Source organism: Neolamprologus multifasciatus, chromosome 18 (assembly GCF_963576455.1).
Source record: "Neolamprologus multifasciatus chromosome 18, fNeoMul1.2, whole genome shotgun sequence".
NCBI lineage: Eukaryota > Metazoa > Chordata > Actinopteri > Cichliformes > Cichlidae > Neolamprologus > Neolamprologus multifasciatus.
The window spans coordinates 7147453-7166265 of NC_140456.1; the positions used below are offsets into that span (position 1 = coordinate 7147453).

Sequence of the window (18813 nt, forward strand, 5' to 3'; positions counted from 1 at the left end):
ACTCAGAGGAATGCTCTTTTGTGCATTTGTCTACATTCTTCTTAGAAAATCAAATATTTTAATGAAGTATAATCAGGGAAACAATGCGAGCTACAACAGAAACAGAGAAAGCTTTTACATATATTACCAGAAACATGAACACAAAATGATACATTATTTGAGAAAGAATATTTTTACAAAAAAAAGACAAAAAAATTGGCATTACCCTTTAAACAGAGCATTTTAATATTACAATAAGCCATAAATACAGTTTTATTCCAAAATGGATATTCAAAAAGGTATTGAACAGCAGACCAAAACTGTTATTCTTGGGGCCATATTCAATGTAAAATGATTGTTTACAAATTTGATATTTCAATTTTTAAAACATACAACAACTATCTTCGTAGAATATATACGTTTTTATGTGAAATCAGAATCAGACGACTTTATTTATCCCCAAGGGGGATAAATTCAAGTAACTGCAATAGAATATAAACTCTAATATCTACACGTGTCCTTGGTTACTTTCTGTGCTTTGTCCAAAGTCCAACTGTGCTCTTTTGTTTCACTTCAAGTACTGTAACGTCACTACAGTAATGCAAAAATAAAGATTGTTTTGAACATTATTTGATTCTTTGAAACTATACTGTGATTCAGATAATGCCTCTCTCTATTAGTATGAAATAGATTTCGTGAATCTGTGCAAACGCAACCAAACGCAAATGGATTTTTATCTTGATTTCATTGACTTTACCAGTGTTTTCTTAAAAAAAAAAAAAAGGTCTTTTGTAACAAACTAACAATGACGAAAATCCACTTTACAAACAAAATGCTTGATAAATCTTCTTTCTTTCCTTTTTTTTTTTTTAACCGCATGAAGGAATGCAATGACCAAAAACAGAAGCATAAATAACACATAATCAGGTAAACACACTTTGAATTGCCTTGTCGCAGTGCTGATGGATCTGCGTAGCAGCTCGTCTGACCTCAGAGAAACATGCTGGTTGCGGGACCTGGCTGACCCCTCGAAGGATTTTTCGTAATTGCCATAAATGAGCGGCACATTTTCAGGAAACACCTGTATTTCCTCTTCCTGTTCCTCTTCTTCAGCCGGCTCTCATTGGTTAGCCTCGCTCGTGCGCAACAGCAACAGCAAACACAATGTGTACGACACTTGAGTCTTCACATGCAAAGAGCACAAGATAAGAACAAGAGCGAAACTGGCAAGCTCAAGCTATTTGACTTCCCTACGACACTTCTGAAATTTGGCGTAAATCAGGCCTGAGTGAGCAGAGAATAAAAGACGATGAAAGTAGTTTTTGTTCCAGAGTCTTTTCTTCTTTCTTTTTTTTCTTTTTGGTTTTTTTTGTTGTTTTATTTTGCTGTAGAAGTTTGTAAACTGTCTTCAGCCCATGACCACAAACAGCCACTGCTACTCAGCTTTGTGGCAGTAAATGTCCTTTAGTGTTTTTAGCTCTTCAATCAAGGTCTTGTTTTGGTTTTCCAACACAGCCACACGGTTTTCCAGACATTTGACATACTCTTTCTTTTTCCTGCGGCACTCACGAGCTGCTTCCCTGAGGAGGAAATGGAGGAAAAATTTGGATGAGTCTCCAGATGAAAATATAATATAAGAGTCAAGACAAGTCTGCACAATCCATAAACAAAACAATGTCTGAGGCTTTTGAGTTCGAGTTTCATGAGTTCACGAATCTGTTTACGTAGAGATTCGCTGCAGTGTTTAGTTTTCAAATTTTTAAAAAAATCTGCCGATCACCTACAAAAGCAGAAATCTTTAGCTTTGACCTTTTGTGAATAGTCACTTTGACACAAAGTGTGAACAGCAACCTCCAGACATGCACAATAACACTTCAGTCAAAGTTTCCAATATGCATGAATTAGGGGGTCCCCAACATTTATTCTCTTGCTTGCTTGCAATCATATTTCCATTACTGACGAGGAATGATCTTACACCTCAAATACAATCTCTTACTTCTACTTCAGCTCCTACCTGTTTTTCATCAGGCGGACCTCCCTCTTGCGGGTGATCTCCTCGGCGTGCTGTGATGAGGGGCTCTGCATGCTGCCTGGAGACGCAGCCATTACAATGCTCTGAGCCAGGCCCGAGTTTGGTGAACGAAGCTGGTAGGCGGGGATGTCTCCAGTAGCGGCTGTAGACGAATACAGACGAAAGAATAGGAGATCAAGATTCTGCAACCTTTTACTTTTTGTTGATCTTTGTTGTCTTTATATTTTCCTCATAAAAACTCTAAATCTGTACAAAAATCTTTACCTGCTTCATTTATCCTTATACCATCAGACTAACACAGAATACAAACTGTTGCATTTTTAAGAAAAATTCTTGAGGTGTGTCCTAACATTATGATGTACTTATTATTTTATTACATTAAAAGCAGGAATTAAGAGCTCTAATAAAAAGATGCTGGCTCAAACAAACAAATTTCAAAACTTTGCTGCTGAAATACAAAGTCAAGCAATTCCCACTTCTGAGGGATACTAAGCAACACAGCAAGTGCCATAAAGTCTATTTCTGTTCCTTTTATGCAGACATTAGTAAGATCTGCTTTTGTTTTTACTTAATTTGCCCTCATAAATTTTGAATTTATGCTCTAGGACCAGAGTTAAGTGCTTTTAACCATAGGAACTAAAGGTCAGAGGCCTGCTGTGTCCAAATACTCTAAAACAGCGGTCCCCAACCTTTTTTGCACCACGGACCGGTTTATGCCCGACATTATTTTCATGGACTGGCCTTTAAGGTGTCGCGGATAAATACAACAAAATAAAACTAGTACCGGTACCGAAAAAAAGATTTATTCATAACACACGTGAAAAGACCCAGGAAAACCGAGTAAACGATAAAAACGATAACAAAATAACGCTGAAAAATGATAAAAACCCTGAAAACCATACATTTCACACCTGAGCCTCAACTCTCGCGGCCCGGTACCAAACGACTCACGGACCGGTACCGGTCCGAGGCCCGGGGGTTGGGGACCGCTGCTCTAAAACACCTTCGGTCCTGCTATTGCTAATGTAATGCAATGTAACTTTATAGCCTGAAGCGGTGCAGAATAAACAACTTGTTATCAGACTGTCCAATCTAAATAAGTTGCTCACCGTTTGATTTTTGAATAGAGAGTCATTATTGCCTTTCTATTATACTAACATTTACTGAAACATATGATAAACTGCAAACAATATGACTGCGTTTATTCTCAGTAGAATAAACCCTAAGTTTAGTTTGTTTCCTCACAAGATCTGGTATCGCTCTAACGAGATAACAGCACTTGCATTTGGGAGGTGACGTTTTTGTAAACCACTGTGCGCTACTGATAACTGGTAGCCTCTCGAATTCTTAAAAGAACGTGATGCTAATTCTGGAAAAGGCTGAAAAAACAAAGCGATTCTGTGGATGTGGTTTATGAGCTGTTTGATTTGAGTCATCACTTTCATGACTCAACTGTGTGCTGCTCTGCCTGCTGCCTCGTAACATTTCACCCTCTCGTTTTCACTTTGTTCCTGAGAAGTTTCATTGCTCTGCCCTGACCTGCTGTTCACACACACACACACACACACACACACACACACACTCATTCAGAAAGAGACACAGCAGGTGCGAACACACAAACACGCACAGACACACAGAGCGTCTGTCTCTTTTTCTCTCATTGTGATAACAGAGTGACTCGGGCTGTGCTGACGTCAGTGCGTGCGTCTCACTTGCCCGTTTGCATTCTCTCTTCCCTGCCTGGCGTCTGTTCCAGGAAACTGGAGTGACGTCAAACCCCCAACTATCTTACCACCCCCTCCCCACCTCTCCCTTACTTATTACCCCCTCCCTGCCTGTCTGCCCAACAACCACTGTAGCGATTAAAAGACTGTGTGCGTGTGTGTGAACATACTCGCAACAGCGAGAAAGAGTCTGAATGGAGCAACGCTGAGCATACTAACTAAATGCTTGTTTACTTGCTAGATCTGAATTCAACCCTGAACTGTCATGAGTGTTTTTCCTGTTTTGCAACTGCAAGGACACCAGTATGATCTGTGTAAAGACTCACCTTCCCTTTCACAAGGCATGAAATTGAAAGTCGAGTAAAAGTAATTTCAATTTCATAAATATGCCCCTGAATGCAAAAGCTTCTGCTCTCACAGTTTACTGAATAAAAGAGATCCTCTTACAATTAGAAGCTCCAAATACCACAAGCATATTTTTAAGAGGACTTACATTCAGGTATAATTAGAGCTATACATCAAATCAAAACATGCACAAATATCTCTCAAAAAAGCACAGAGAAAAGAGTCGGAGTGTTGCAGAGAACACATTATTAAACATGTGAAGAAGCTCTACCTGACTCAGTCTCATCCCCAGTTACAGCCATCTCTGGTTTCCAATAATCCAGCACCACGGCAGAGAGACACCTCACTACGAAAACTCTCCTCTACCACTATACTTTTCTGCTTTACTTGAATCTCCTTTGCTCCCGCTTCTCCTTTCCTCTCAGCTCTCTGTATCAGAGTGCTCACTTGCCAACTTTACAGCCTGATTACAATTACAGGCATTGACATCACAATGACATCACTACTGCCCGCTGAAGTCAGTAAAACACCCTGGATTAGAGTTCCTCCCACCCTCCCCTCCTGCAGAGGAGTAACTGAAGTACAGAAACACAATGTGAGCCAGGCAGGAACGGAGGGAGGGAGGCAGGGAAGGCGGGGAGCTAAAGGGGGGAGGGCGGTAGCTGAGGGGGTGTATTTTTAGCTCCAGTGACGCAACTAGAGCGACACTCAACAAACAAGAGGATATTGTGTCCCAAGCGGCTGCCATGCAAACTGTTGAGCTCCCTGATTCAAGTTGTGTGTGTGTGTGTGTCTGTGTGTGTGTTTTGGAAAGTGTTAAGGAAGTAAGAAAATAGTAAACATAGATAATGAAGGTTTTACATTTTTTTTCAAGTTTAAGCAAACGTCCATTACTTATCCTGCTGAATTCTACAAAACAGTTATTTAACCAAACCTGTGAAAACAATATTAACCACTTAGTTTCCTGACGGGTCTTTGGTGGGAAAATCAGCAGCCAGGATGGAAAGGATGTGAGTGAAATTTATGGTATTACTAATTAGGAGGATCATGCATTATTTTTATTTTATTTTTTTTTTATTTGACAATTCTTGGCACTGTCACAGCTCAGCCTAACATTTGCAGGGCTTTTACTTTAGACAGAAACCTGCACTCTAACTCCTGGTAATATCGAGAAAAGAATACCAGAGGAACGAAAATAAAGACAGCAAGCAACATTGATTATTGTTGGTTAACCATTGATTCTGAAATCAATTCAAAAAGGGAAACTCTGAACCTCTTAGTAATAGCAACATGCGTAAAAAATGTTGTTATGACTTTTCACCATGGTTAAAACAATCCTGATTAACTATTAGTACATCCACAGCCCTGCTGCTGAGCAGCTCGATTAGCTTTGTTGTTAATACAGAGCTCTTCAGCTGGAAGGAACAAATTAGCCCGAGCACATAGGTGGTTCTGTTTGTGCCAGCTGGATATGGACTTATGGACTGATAAGGTAAATAACACAGTGTCAGGCAGAGTTACTGAGTTACTGAAAAGGCACCTACACGAACTGAAACCTGACCACTAATATGAGACATTCATCAGCTATTACGCTGCAAAACTATCGGTTATGATCATAGGGTATGAAACACGATGTCAGTGCATGTGACTCTGTGAAAATATACAACGAACAGTCCCTGAAAAGCAGAGTATGAAATAACAAATTAAAAATACTGTTTCAGGTATCTGTACTTTAATTGTAGTTTTTTTCCTGACAACTTTTTACTTTTACTCTTTCTACTTCTTACATTTTCAAAACCAGCTCATTACTTTTGCTTTAATGCATCAGCGGGGAGTTACTATTTCACGTCACTCCGGGCCTTCAAACATCAAACCCATTTGAACCTGCTATTTGAACTGCAAATTTAAAGCTTACATGTAAGTCCTCATGCATTTACATCAGATAAAGGTTGGTCGCATGTAACATTATGTCTTTTTCATGTTGCAAAACCTGCTGCAAAACAAACTGAGGTAGACTATCTGTGTTATTTAAAGGTTGCATGAAAATATGTTATTGCGGGATAAACAGGTTAAACCCCACATCTACTGTTCTTCTGTTTAGAGTCAAAGTCACCCTCTACAGTGCAGGCAACAGAAAGCAGAGGCATTTTCTTTTATTTCCTTAATTTTTTCTGCTCACTTTCTGCTAATCTGATTCAAGATAAGAATAGTTATAAGAATGACATTTTAGACTAAAATAAACCACTAATATTATTTCCTTATTACATCAATATGGCAAGTTTCAGTTAGCTTTGCATAAAAGTAGCTGGTAGAAATGTCCTTTAAAGAGATACTTTTAACTTTCTTACTTTGAGTAAATTTCAGAGCCTGTACTTTTTCACTTTTACTGGAGTAAACAAGTGGAATCACTACTTCATCTTTTACTGGATTTTTTAACAATAGTATCTGCACTTCTACTTAAGTACAGACTTTCTGTACTTTTGGAACCTCTGCTGATAAGTCAAGCGCATGGGCGAGTGCTACTTTCATCTTATCATTGACTGTAAATCAAACTAGAACTTCACCTTCTAATTAACATGTTTCGGATGTTCTGAATGCAATTATTTTCTTAAAGCGTCAGTTCTCAAACCACAGATTTACTATTATGAACAAGTCAATGAGAGTAAATGCATGGGTTAGTTCGCCTTTTGTGTGTTCATCTTAATATCAGCAAAAAATGATCAGATATTGAAAACTTCCCTCGTCCTAACTAGCTTAAAATTAAAAGTCAACAGTTTTATCCAGTTAACTTCAGGTTAACAAGCGCTGAGCACAACCAGCTCCTTCACAGATAACAACTTGATTCTGTTCTTTTTCCTATTCATTACTTTGATCTTCAGGTTAAAGGGTTTAGTTTGCATGGTGTTGAGGCTGAAGTGCAACATCAGGAAGACCATTGTAGCTGAATTTCAAAAAGGACATGAAAGAAAGACAATTTTTTTTAAACCCAATGAAAACAGGAGCCCACTCAAGGTGGTTCAGGGTATTTACTGATGATGACAGAAGTAGCAGGGGGGGAATTCTTCAGTTTCCAGAGCTATACTCTCTTCTTAGATTCACTCAAACACTGCAAAACGGACTAGCCAGCACTTCATGATGCAAAAGGATACTAATCCAAACCATACTGCAAGACCAACCCAAGAGTTTATCAAGCAAAGAAATGGGACATTGTTCAATGGACGAGTCGGTCAGAGAGCATCCTGTTCAGTTAAATACAAAACTAAATGCAGAAAGATCCACAAACAAGCAGAAACTGAAGGCTGTTGTTATAGATGACTACAGAGCATCTCAAGGGAAGAAAATCATCACCTGTAATGTCCATAGTTTTAGACTCCAGGCAGTCATTAACCCTTTGTCCAAAAAACCAAAACTGACCTATTCGTGTCCTTCAACAGGTACCAGAGGCTCCAAGTTCTGCCAGATGACAGTGATAAGCTCTTTGCTGAGCTATGTGTTACTTTCGATATGAAGCAAGAGATTAGACCTGACAACACGACATGGTCAACAGCAGCTGGACAGAGAGATATCTTAACTAAAGAAGAAAGAGAGTGTCTTGGAGTAGAGCAGATGAGTAAGCCTTCACCACATCTTGATGAATTCAAGCACTTACTCAGAACAAATAATCATCTTTTTGGTGCTTTGAAGATGGAACTGCAGCTGTGTTCAAAGTAAGAAATGAACTTGAGGCAATTTTTTACAAACTTGCTTAAGAAATCACTGAGAGTAAAAGATGAATATATTGCACAATGAATCCAAGTGGTGTGGACACATTTGTGGAACGTAATGGAAATCCTAATGAAAACTTTAATATTGCAGAGTTATGAATCTCAAATGTTTTTTGAGACACAATTTACTGTCTGTAGGACGAATTACTTTCACAAAGGGTCTTGCATGTTTTCACTGAGAAACATCCCATAATTTGAGTCCTTAATCCCACGATGTCAGATGGGGATTACCATATTATTATTTTTTTACACAGATTTTGATCTCTGCTATCATTTATGGCTTATATCTGTAGAGAAAATAAATAAAAAAAAATCTGAGGTGCTGTTAGAAAAAGCCAAAACATTCAATATTTACACCCCAACATGTATGCTGCTGTTTCATAAAGGCTGTTTCTGATATAAATTCAAAGTTGCACCCTACCTTGGATGAGTACCTGTCCTCCCTGGATAAAGAGCTGCTGTGGAGAATCTCCAGGCTGAGCTGCACACTGTAAGACAGCGGCTCCAGGCTGTGGGGTGGGACTACTTGTGACTGGCAGGTTCTGGATCCCCTGTAGACCTGGAACTCCAGGGCTGGACAACTGGATGGCTCTCCCTTGGGTGATTGCAACTGTGTAGGGGATTTCATGAAGTTAGAATGAAGAAATAGTAACATCTAATGCTTGAAATTTGATTTTCTCTGCTCCAATAGCTCACAAAGCTTTATGGTCCTAACAGGAGCCATAAACCTCTATAGGCTATTGGAGAGCATTTTCTCTAAACGACTTAGATAATTATTAAGTTAACCCACTGTGAACACTTAAAGCTTCCAAATGTGTACACAGGAAGGAAAGGAATACCTTTGCTAATCTCTTCAAGCAATGAAATAATTCCTGTAATTGCATGTACCCAATGAACTGATTACACGCAACAATCTTGAGCCACTCTCACTTCTTTATATTTTCTGGGAAACATTTAAAACATGAATGGGAATTTGGTACACAAGGCTAAAACAGAGTTTTTACAAATTTAACAAATTTGAAAATCAATATTTGGTATGACCGCCTTTGTTCTTCAGCACAGCCTGGACTCTCTTAGGCAAGCTTTCTTTGAATTTCTTTTAGCAGACTTCATGAAGCGTTCTCCATAGCTCATAGGTCAGTGTTAATTGGCTTCATGAAGAAAGAAAGAAACAGAAATGGTCAGGAACAAGGACTGGATTGAAAAGAAGTGAAAAAGCTGCCAATATCTAAAGTAAATGTCTGGACAACTATTACTCAAGACCACTTTAAAAATTACAGGCTCCTTGGAAGCACGGTATAAATAGTGAAGTGTGGCTAAAACGTTTTTGCACAGTTCTGTAAATGTATGTGCCAGAGCAGAAAATGCTGAAGATGACTCTATAGTGAGTGGACCATTCTCGTGTGTACTGACTGTATTGTCCTGAGCTGGTCTGGTAGATGGAGGTTGGCACTGTGGGGGAGTTGGAAACTGGCACTTCATCCTCCGTCTTTTCCTCTTCAATTTTAGGAACTGCCGGTGAGTTGGAGGAAAGCTCATTCAAAATTTTCCTGCCAAACAAAATAAAGTATTTTCATAAAGACCTTTTAACACTAACAGGCTTTTTATGACATATGTCACAATTTAGCTTACTCTTCATATCCTCTCACCAATATGATGGACGCCTGGAGAGAAGCTCCCGCCTTTTCTGTGTGTCTGTTACTGACTCGTCATCCTCCAGTTCTGCTACAGTAGCAATCTGAGCAAAAAGCAGGCAGTAATTAATAGTGATGAGTAATCCACATTGTTTTCTTTTTTTAATTATTTTGGCAACATCATTTGTGCTAAATGTTGTCACTGCGTTGGTGTACCTTTCCACACACTGTCTTTTGTGGAACACTGGGAGGTGTTTGTGAGAGACAAAGATGACGTCAAAGAAGGAATTTGAGCAGCATTTTTTCAAGCCCTACTCTTTTCAACGCATTGCATGTCACAAGAGACAACTTGATTGCCACTCTTGATTTCTTTATAGTTTTCCAGGGAAAATCATGTATTGAAGTGTGCAAATATATATGGAAATACTGTATAGAAGGCAAAAACTGAGTTTTTACATTTCTAACAAGCTTGAAAACTCTTAGCGAAAGCTTTTTTGTGACTTCTTTAAGTCTCCAGGCTTCTTAAAGGACATTCAAAGCTCTTTTTTTTAGATATTTTCTGCCTTTTGTTCTGTTCTCTGTCATGATGATCCAACACCGCCTCTGTAATATTGAGGTCTTAGCTCTGGGGAGGCTAATCCATAACTGATATTGATTCATTGTGTCTTTTTCCATCCAGCTATGTTTTACTCCATTGGCAGTGTATAGAGAGGTACTAGTCTGCATTCTTAATTCCAACAATTTTCACAAGATCCCCAACACCACTGACTGACATGCAGTCCTAAACCATGACACACACTCACTGTTGTCCCTCTCTCTTGACCTCCTCCGCACATATTGATTATGATTTTAACCAAAAATGTCAAATTTGGATTCATCACTCTGTAAGACTCGCCATGTTGATTTTCAGCCACGCTCTTGTGCAATCTTGCATAACTGAGCTATTTCTTCCTGCTTCCCTTCCTTAAGATTGGCCCAATTCTTCCACTGAGACATTTCTGATGAGGCTTAAACTGACAGTAGACGGGTCAACTGGAAGGCCTGATGCATTTCCTAAGGACACGAATAGATTTTTTTTTTGTCCTCCATCTTCCACACAATCCCAAGATATGCCAAGATTGTGGCTGATATCAAGGACTCAACTCTTTAGGAATCACCTTGGTGATATATCTATCTATCTATCTATCTATCTATCTATATATATATATATATATATATATATATAGATAGATATATCTATATCTTAGGGGTGCAACAATACTTGTATCGATATTGAACCGTTTGATACAGTGCTTTCGGTTCGGTACGCATATGTATCGAACAATACAAAAGTTTTAATTTATTTTATCAACTTTCCTTCTGACAATGCTGTCTGTGTTGAGCACTCAGTGGATCTGCGCTCGACAGTGCAGCCTAGGCGGAGTAGTTGAACGCAGATTCACTGAGCGCAGGGCAAGCTAGCAGACAGAAGTTAAGCTCTCCTTGCAACATGGCAAATTGAACCTCCCCCACCCTCATTCAGATCTGCCGTTTGGAACTATTTTGGCTTTCATGTGAAGCATGACCCTGAAGGTAAGCGCTTCATGGACAAAAGTAAAACAGTATGTTGGATGTGCCACGCAATGCCTAATTACATTGGTGGGAACTAGTGCGTTAGCGCAGTTAGCTCGTTAACAGAGATTTGCCGTGTTGTGACGTTAGCGTCATTTCAACAAGATTAACGCTGGCAGCACTAGTGGGAACACAACGAATATGACTGCACATTTACTCCGACATCATCCTAGTGCAAAGACAAGTGGAAGCAGACAAAAACAACAAGCACACATGCTACAAACAGAGTCATTTAGACAGCCGTTAGCACATGATTCTCCCTATATATGTTTAATATGCTGCTGAGAATATAGCCCAGAAGAAGGGTATAGTATAGCTTTTATTTTGGAAAGAGCCATTTCTCTGTAAAAAACTCTTTTCCAAAGATGAGTGATTTCTTGATCAGATTTTTTTTATTACTTTGTTGTTTCAGCAACATTAAATTTAAAAAATGTACTTTTGAGTTAAATATAAATATTTATAATTTTAATAAATGACAAATTAAAAAGGCATGAACATTTTTTTTGTATCAAAAAAATATCGAACCGTGAATTTTGTGTATCGTTGCACCCCTAATATATATATCTATATATATATATAGATATATATATGTGTGTGTATGTGTATATGTGTATATATATGAGTGTGTATGTATGTATATATGTATATCTCAATGTCCATCAAACTCTTGTTGTTGACATTTTTCACAGATTCAACTGCCTGAAGATATGATTTACATTGGTTCACTGCTAAGTTGTCTGTAATGTGAGACACAGCACTGCTTTATCCCTTGAGATAGGTGCCTGTTTTATGTTCGAGTGATTCATAGATCAGTGTTGAGCAAAAACAAATAAAAAAAATCCTAAATCCTGAAATTAGTCAGGTACAAGGTTTGAACTATGAATGAGTGAAAAGCAGTCAAAGTCCAAAGGAAAAAAACTTATATGGCTTTCAGAAACACTGGAGAACTGTGGTTCAAGCCACTTTCAAATTACAAGAAAGTCTGGCTTTTTAGAAACAACATATAAAGGGTCAAGACATTTGCACAGCACTGTATATTCTGCACAATTATTTGCAAAAAAAAGTTACCACCTTTCTCCCCCTCAAGCATTTGTTTGTTTTCCCAACTGAAACATACTGTGGGAATAATAACAAAGTCAACCTGGTAATGTGTCATAAGCCAAAGGGCTTTTATGACTCACACTGCTGTGTAATGAATGTACATTACATTCATTTGTCTGTACCAGACAAAGGTGCCGGGTTAAACAGAGGTGTGTCCATTAATCTATAATAGAGTGGAAGTTGGAACTAAGCTTGTCAGCTTTATGCTCTGGAAGCAAATTTAAAGCAAGAAATAACTGTGCTGTGCTGTTACACACACAGTGTTAGTGCTGACTTTAAACAGGATGTTTTGCATCTGCCTCCAGATGTTTAATGGCACTCAATCAGAGTCTTACGTTAAGACTTACTGATGCAGGATTTATTTAAATAACAGTTATTACTGGAAGCGTACAGCTAATACCAGCAGTCAATCGGCAACAAGTCAAACTTGCTACTGATAGTTTCACAGATAAGAAGTACAGAGTAGTTTGAAACCAGTCAACAAAACCACGTTGTGGTGTAGATCTATGCCATTTGACTGTGCATTTCAAAGATATAATCTATTTTCATGCTAATTTCCTTGAAAAAATACTTTCCATGAGACGACAAAGTAACCTCTGCTTTGCAAACAAAGCTGCACAGTAGAGAAAAGTCTGCTTCTCCATTTTAACCACTGTTTCCTTTCTCAAGCCCTATACTTCTAGACACTGGTCCTCAATACAATAATATTAATAACTTCTTGTCAGCATTTTCACATGACAGATCCCTGTTATCTTATGCATCTGCAGCTCTACAGCAGTCATCTAAACGAGACACAACATCTCTTGAGAGTGAAGGTTAGACTGATGAGCTTAAACCTCAGTTCCTGCCGCTCGCTTGAATCCTATTAACAGATCCACTACATTAAACCATAAGCCCTGTAGTGTGCCTTGTACACAGCAGTTACAAGTTCATTGACCAAGATATTGATCTCGATCTAAATTAGTGTACAGAGCAGAGTAAGGGCAGTATTTACTGCTTTTCTAGGTGTTATTGTCAGGCTTTGTGGCTTAAATGTTCATCTTACTAGAGCATTTGCGTCAGTAGTGCTTAGACAGAGATACTTATCTTGAAACATGTTCAAATGACTTGAGGTGTTACTGGAGGCTCGACTTGACTTAAGATTTGTCGGGACTTGTTTTCAGTGACTTGAGGCATAATCTGGACTTATCCTAATGGACTTGAAACTTACTCTGAAACATCTGACCTGATCATATCTTAAATTATGTAAGACCTGAGACCCACCCTGAGAGACTGGCAACTTGGCTAAGAGTTGACTTCAGTCTCCTGATTGACTTGGGTTCTGACTCTGGCATGACCCAAAGGAGCATCTAACTACTTTGCTTACTGCATACAGATGTTTCATTAGTCTCTAGTTAAAATTTGGAACTGAAATTAAATTTTGCATGTATTGACAAAGCTATTCTCTGATGTAAAAACTGAGTCATCCATTAAAAGAGTTCAAATGAGTTCTGAGGCAAGCATGTGCCCTCACCTGGACAGTCTGAACTTGTGGTGATTGTATAACAGAGGTCTGCGGGGCCTGGATGACCCCCTGGATTTGAACTGTCTGACCAGGCAGCTGAACAACAGTCACACCGGAAGACTCTTCTGCTAGTGACGCCTGCAGGCACACATGAAATGATGAATGTTTGCCTGCAACAGTTAGACTTGAGTGTCTGAACACCTCTTGTCTCTGAACACATCTTAAAGTTTGTTTGTTCTCTTCCGGTTAAAACCACCAAACACTTCCTAACCGCGCATGTGTGCACCTGAGCAGCAGCTGCAGGAGAAGGGCTGGTTTCACTCTGGTTTTCCTCTCCATCTGTCAATGAGTCATTTAAACTGCTGTCCAGCTGAGACGATACTGAGCTATCCATAGTCGCTCACCTAGACAGACAGATGGACGGGCAAATTAATAATGAAGAAGACAAAGGCAATCCTAATGTTTTCTTCACTAACATCATTACACAGGTAAAAGACAAATAAATGTGTTTTCGCAGTCCAATTTCCCCCCCCAGTATTCATTTAACATTGGCTACAGATAGACATTTAACCTTGGAATATTGGCAAGAATTGTCTTGTGTTTACAAGACCTGTATTATATTTTTATATTGTGTTATAAGTGTTCTTTCTGCACTTAATTACTTTGTTCAGTACGATTCCGTTCAAGCTTAACTGACACGCAAAAAAGATCCAGACAGCCGGGTGCATAGAGGCAGAAATAACAACATTAACTGCACTGTAATGAAGTGCAGAATAATGAGATGGTGAACTGAATGCTCCTCAATCAATGAGTCTAAAATACAATTTGAGAAGACAGAGCCAACAGAAATAAATGAAATGAAAACACTCCTGATTTAAATCAAAATTATTTGTCCGAAGATCTGTGCTGAGAGAGTGTTTTTCAGCTTGTGACAAATTTGCATTATATAACTAGCAAGCTCATTAAGTGTGGTAGCCACCAGGTGAAGCTGGCTGACTGAATTTAGGCTTTTTTTTTCACACTTTGGGAGACAGACTGTTACAAACTCGAGTACAATTTTGTTAGAGGGCAATAATGACAATGAAAGGCTGTAAAGATTTGTGTCCAACTGTGTTTTAGAAAATTAAAACAGGTTTGCTTCAAATTAGAGGCCGGCTGCAGTGTCACAACTAAACAAATGGAGGGATTCTAATTCTATTTTTTACAGGGTCTCTGCAACAGAAATTGGACTGATGTAAACAGCCAGCATCATAACTGGAAAGCATTTTTTGTCAAAATATTTACATATTATACACATCAGAGACCCTCATGATGAGCCACAGAGCCCTGCTTTTTAGACTAGCCTCAAACTGTTTATTCTCTCCTACTGATGGCAAACTCTGAAGTTTCTTACTAGTGAAAATCTGAAACATTTCAATAAAATAAAATTAGCAACCCACAGCCGTTTGCCCTAGAAATGTCCTGAACCCGTTTTAACATATTTCGAGATGTGTGAATTTTTCTTAAAGCAGCACCCGTATTTGTTAACAAGAAAGCCACTTTTTAACGTTTCAAGTAAAACAAATTACAACAGATCGTTGTCGCTTGAACTAAGAAAAAATGGGGGACAAAATGGACTTCCGTTTTAGGGGCAGACCTTACGGGGTGAAAATTTGACAAAGTTGGACTTTTATTTTGAGCAACATATTTTAATACAATTTTAAAATAAATTTTGTTACACGTGACAAATTTGGAATAAAAAAACCCCCCAAAGTCTTCACATTGGATATTTTAGAATATTTTACGTAGTTGGGCTTAGGATTTTTATTTTGAAGAGGTCGCGTCCACTCCACTTCCGACATCTATTCCGCCTGACTTGACGTAGCTCAGTAAACTTCAGAGAGGAACTGCTGACAGTTGAGAACATTTTGTTTAACTCCATGATGGTCGGCAATTTATCAGCTGTGGTTACAAAACGAGGCTTTAATGGAGCGTTTCGCACCGAAGATGTATTTGCACATTTTCCTTTGACTCTGCCCGACTGGCGCTGACCAAAAATGTGACAGCTTTGCAGCGACTTACCGAAGTTTTACGTAGCCTGAGTCGTCACTAATGACAGTATGGGTGAACGGCCCGTGCCTTCGCTCACGTAGTTTCCACGTCAGCGCTGATGATGCTGTGCCGAAAATGTCGACTGGCGAGTCAGTTTAACGCCGAAGAGTGTCGAGGTGGAGCGAGAGCATTCACGCCTTCCTGCTTCCTTGTTTACACTCGGCGGGCGAAAAAAACAAGCCGTGGCTAAATTCTTGCTTTAAGTCAACATAATGCAGGAATTTCACGGGAAGACGCCACACATAACATCTTAGAATCTGGAAATTAATTCAAATGTTTATCTTTTAGTTTTTCTACCGTATATGTGTCCGCGAAATGTTTGAAATAAATTGTTTCCGAAAAACAGTCATAGCTACAGCTTAACTCGACCACTTTATGTCAAAGTTTTCAAAAGGGTAATTGTTTTAATTTAGCATGGTAAGAGAAGTGTATTCATATTCATACATTCAATTTTCGGAACAAGGAAATTTCAAATTAAACAACAAAAGTTGAAGTGTGCAATAACAGTGCTACAGTGATAGTTTTGTAACTTGGACACTCATGTTTACACAGCAAAGTAATGCTGCTGTCTAGTGCCCGTAAGAAGCAATTACACTTTGAAAAGCCGAAGCAGATTAAGAGGAATGTATTGCATTTTGTTTGAGACATTTTTTTAAACTTAAGAGTACACAGAATATATATTTAAGAGTGCAAACTTCATAGACTCCAATAAGAAAGTGAGGCTTGTGTTGGCAGTTATGTCTACCACAATCAACCAAATAGCCCTGGGCATTTAAATTCAGTTGGATGTTTGATAGACAGTGATTAATAATAATAATAATAATAATAATAGATTGTAAAGAGTATAAACTGACCACACAATCTAAAGACCAAATAATGTTTTATAGTTACAAAATAGAGGCTATATTTGGACTGTTAATGGTTACCTCACCTGTTAGAACTACATTATAAACTCAGACTTGTTTCCTGGTGCTAATTTTTCCGTATAATGTCAGTGTGTTTAAAAAAATGTGCAGATAACTGTGGTTTACTGCAGATTCCGTGATGTACTTGCTGGGTTCCTTTATTTAGCACTGACTGGCTGACCCCTGAGCCACCATCTGTCCTCCTGTAGAGGCTGCACTGTTACAACAGCGCCACCCGATGTTATCAAAGAGTAGTCCTATTCATCTGGCATACATTTATATAATTAAAGAAAAAATTATTATGTGTGTTGTTGGGTGCAATGCATTGATGTATACAACATGAGTGCAGCATGCATTACATTCAATGTAAACCATTCTTTCAGCATTATGATGATGATGATTGATATTAGTATTAGTCTGACTACAGTATTTAAGTTTTCCCAGTTTTGCTGTCCATCATTTTGTAAAGGTTTTGTGTCATATACTTCTAACTAGCACAGCTTTATATTACAAAATTACATTGTCTTAATGCTCCCCCACTGCTGCTCCCTCCTCCTCCTCCATCTCCTTGGCCTATCCTGTAGCCAGAGGATGGAGTCTCCAGATGGCCAAGTACCAGCAACAGAAGGGGAACCCTGGGGTGACACAAAGGCCTGACAGCGGGGAGTAACATATGACCTGGGCCAGACAGCTCTTTAGCACAAAATTAGCCTGGGATAACTACACAACACAATTTTCACGCTGATAATACCATCAAAGAGGTATTTGAGCATCTGCCATGGCCTTTCCAGCTTGACCGCCATATTTCTGGAAGATGCATGGCCTTTTTCGGGAAAGTCAAAGTTTAAAATGTGAATGTAAAGTAATGTCATCTCATGATAACCATACACAAAATGATGAAGATGCAGAGGCTTTATAGTGGTGTTTTTTCAAGTATTAATTTGCAGATTAAAAAGATCAATTGCAGCATCTTATACTAAGTGAAAGACTGCAGGTAATGTCTGCAAAGGGGTAGGCCCATCTCATCTGGCGTTTATTGTGCTTACTGTGCATCCTAAAACCATATACTATATTTTCATTGAAATTGCAAATGGAAGACGTTTCTGTTTGGGGAAACACTGATATTAAATAAGTGCAATACACATAGGAAATTCTATAAATGCCATAACTGAGCTTACCAAGAAGTAATATATTTGCTCTTTTAATAAAGGTTATGCCAAATAAGATTTAAAATCATCTTAAAGAGGTACCACAGCAGTGCACCACAAGAGGTCACTACTGAAACACATATGGTCGTTGGTTATGTTGACTGGTGGATACTTGAATTTAAATCCCCTTGAAACTAGGAGCTTTTTAGCTTGCGTATCTCAAGACATTAATTATATTACAGATTGAAGTTTGTGGCAGCCCATCACACTGCCACCATCATATTTAACTGCTGGTATAAAGTTCCTGTTATAAAATGCTTTGTTAGTTTTATAACAATTGTAACATGACTGAAACCTTCCAAGAAACTTTAGAGCGTATATATCGCCAGTTCACAGAATATTTTCCAAAAGTCTTGGAGATCAGTAACATGTAGCATTATTCATGAATCATGATCTTAACTGAGGCAAGTGAGGCCTCCTTGTTCTTTTGTGCCCTCGTGGATGAGTCGTCAATGCATAATTCTAGTAGGCTGGTAACTTCCAGGAAGATTCATCACTGTTCCAAGTTTTCTCCGTTTGTCCATAAGGGCTCTCACCATGATTCACCGGAGAAACAAAGTTCTAGAAATGGCTTTGTAGCCCTTCCGGACTGATAGATGTCAAGGACTTTGAGTTTTTTTTAACTCGGGCCATGATGTGTTGCTTTTTAAGATCTTTTAGCCTGCTTGACTTTGTTATTGTTATAAAATATTAAAATGTGTTTGATGATCTGAAATGTGAAAGTGTGAGAAATATGTAAATGAATAAGAAATCAGGAAGTGATCAAATACTTCTTGATGGTACTGTGTGTGGTTACTTGTGAGGCATATCAAATACAGGCTTTCTTGTCTATTAAGAATGGAAGTTAATTTTTGACTTTGGGAAGTGTAATCATCTGAAAAATTGACTCATGGTCAGCTTCTACATCTTCTGCAT

The 18813-nt window shown here is 38.6% G+C and overlaps 2 protein-coding genes and 1 long non-coding RNA gene across 5 annotated transcripts in view; 2 read left to right on the forward strand and 1 right to left on the reverse strand.

Moving 5' to 3' along the window:
• The window catches only part of pard3ab (par-3 family cell polarity regulator alpha, b), a 373665-nt gene that overhangs the window by 13387 nt on the left and 341465 nt on the right, over window positions 1-18813 (forward strand). The gene's annotated exons all lie outside the window — the stretch shown is intronic.
• LOC146497261 (cAMP-responsive element modulator-like) lies at window positions 752-15881 on the reverse strand. 3 transcript variants are annotated; one of them, XM_085140477.1, is made up of 8 exons: window positions 15756-15881; window positions 13981-14098; window positions 13704-13832; window positions 9494-9582; window positions 9258-9394; window positions 8266-8454; window positions 1994-2153; window positions 752-1559 (listed from the first exon to the last, which is right to left on the reverse strand). In XM_085140477.1, exons 2-8 carry the CDS (start codon window positions 14086-14088, stop codon window positions 1415-1417), a joined length of 957 nt encoding a protein of 318 aa, XP_084996603.1. In that variant the 5' UTR covers window positions 14089-14098; window positions 15756-15881; the 3' UTR covers window positions 752-1414. The 3 variants fall into 3 exon arrangements, with proteins under 3 accessions (XP_084996603.1, XP_084996604.1, XP_084996605.1); XM_085140478.1 differs by lacking the exon at window positions 13704-13832 and having other exon boundaries at window positions 15756-15880; XM_085140479.1 differs by lacking the exons at window positions 8266-8454; window positions 9258-9394; window positions 9494-9582; ... (1 more) ...; window positions 13981-14098; window positions 15756-15881 and adding an exon at window positions 4352-4531.
• LOC146497262 (uncharacterized) lies at window positions 4689-14666 on the forward strand. The gene is made up of 2 exons (XR_014870596.1): window positions 4689-5090; window positions 7515-14666. It is a non-coding gene; the product is annotated as an uncharacterized LOC146497262 (long non-coding RNA).

Bases quoted from the DNA above. Each gene is read 5' to 3' on its own strand.
- LOC146497261 (XM_085140477.1), bottom strand. From the start codon at position 14,088: ATGGATAGCTCAGTATCGTCTCAGCTGGACAGCAGTTTAAATGACTCA. The intron at 9,583-13,703 runs GTGAGGGCACAT...CTTTTTGCTCAG, and splicing joins CACAAGTTCAGACTGTCCAG to ATTGCTACTGTAGCAGAACT. The intron at 8,455-9,257 runs GTCAGTACACAC...TCCCCTACACAG, and splicing joins GACCAGCTCAGGACAATACA to TTGCAATCACCCAAGGGAGA.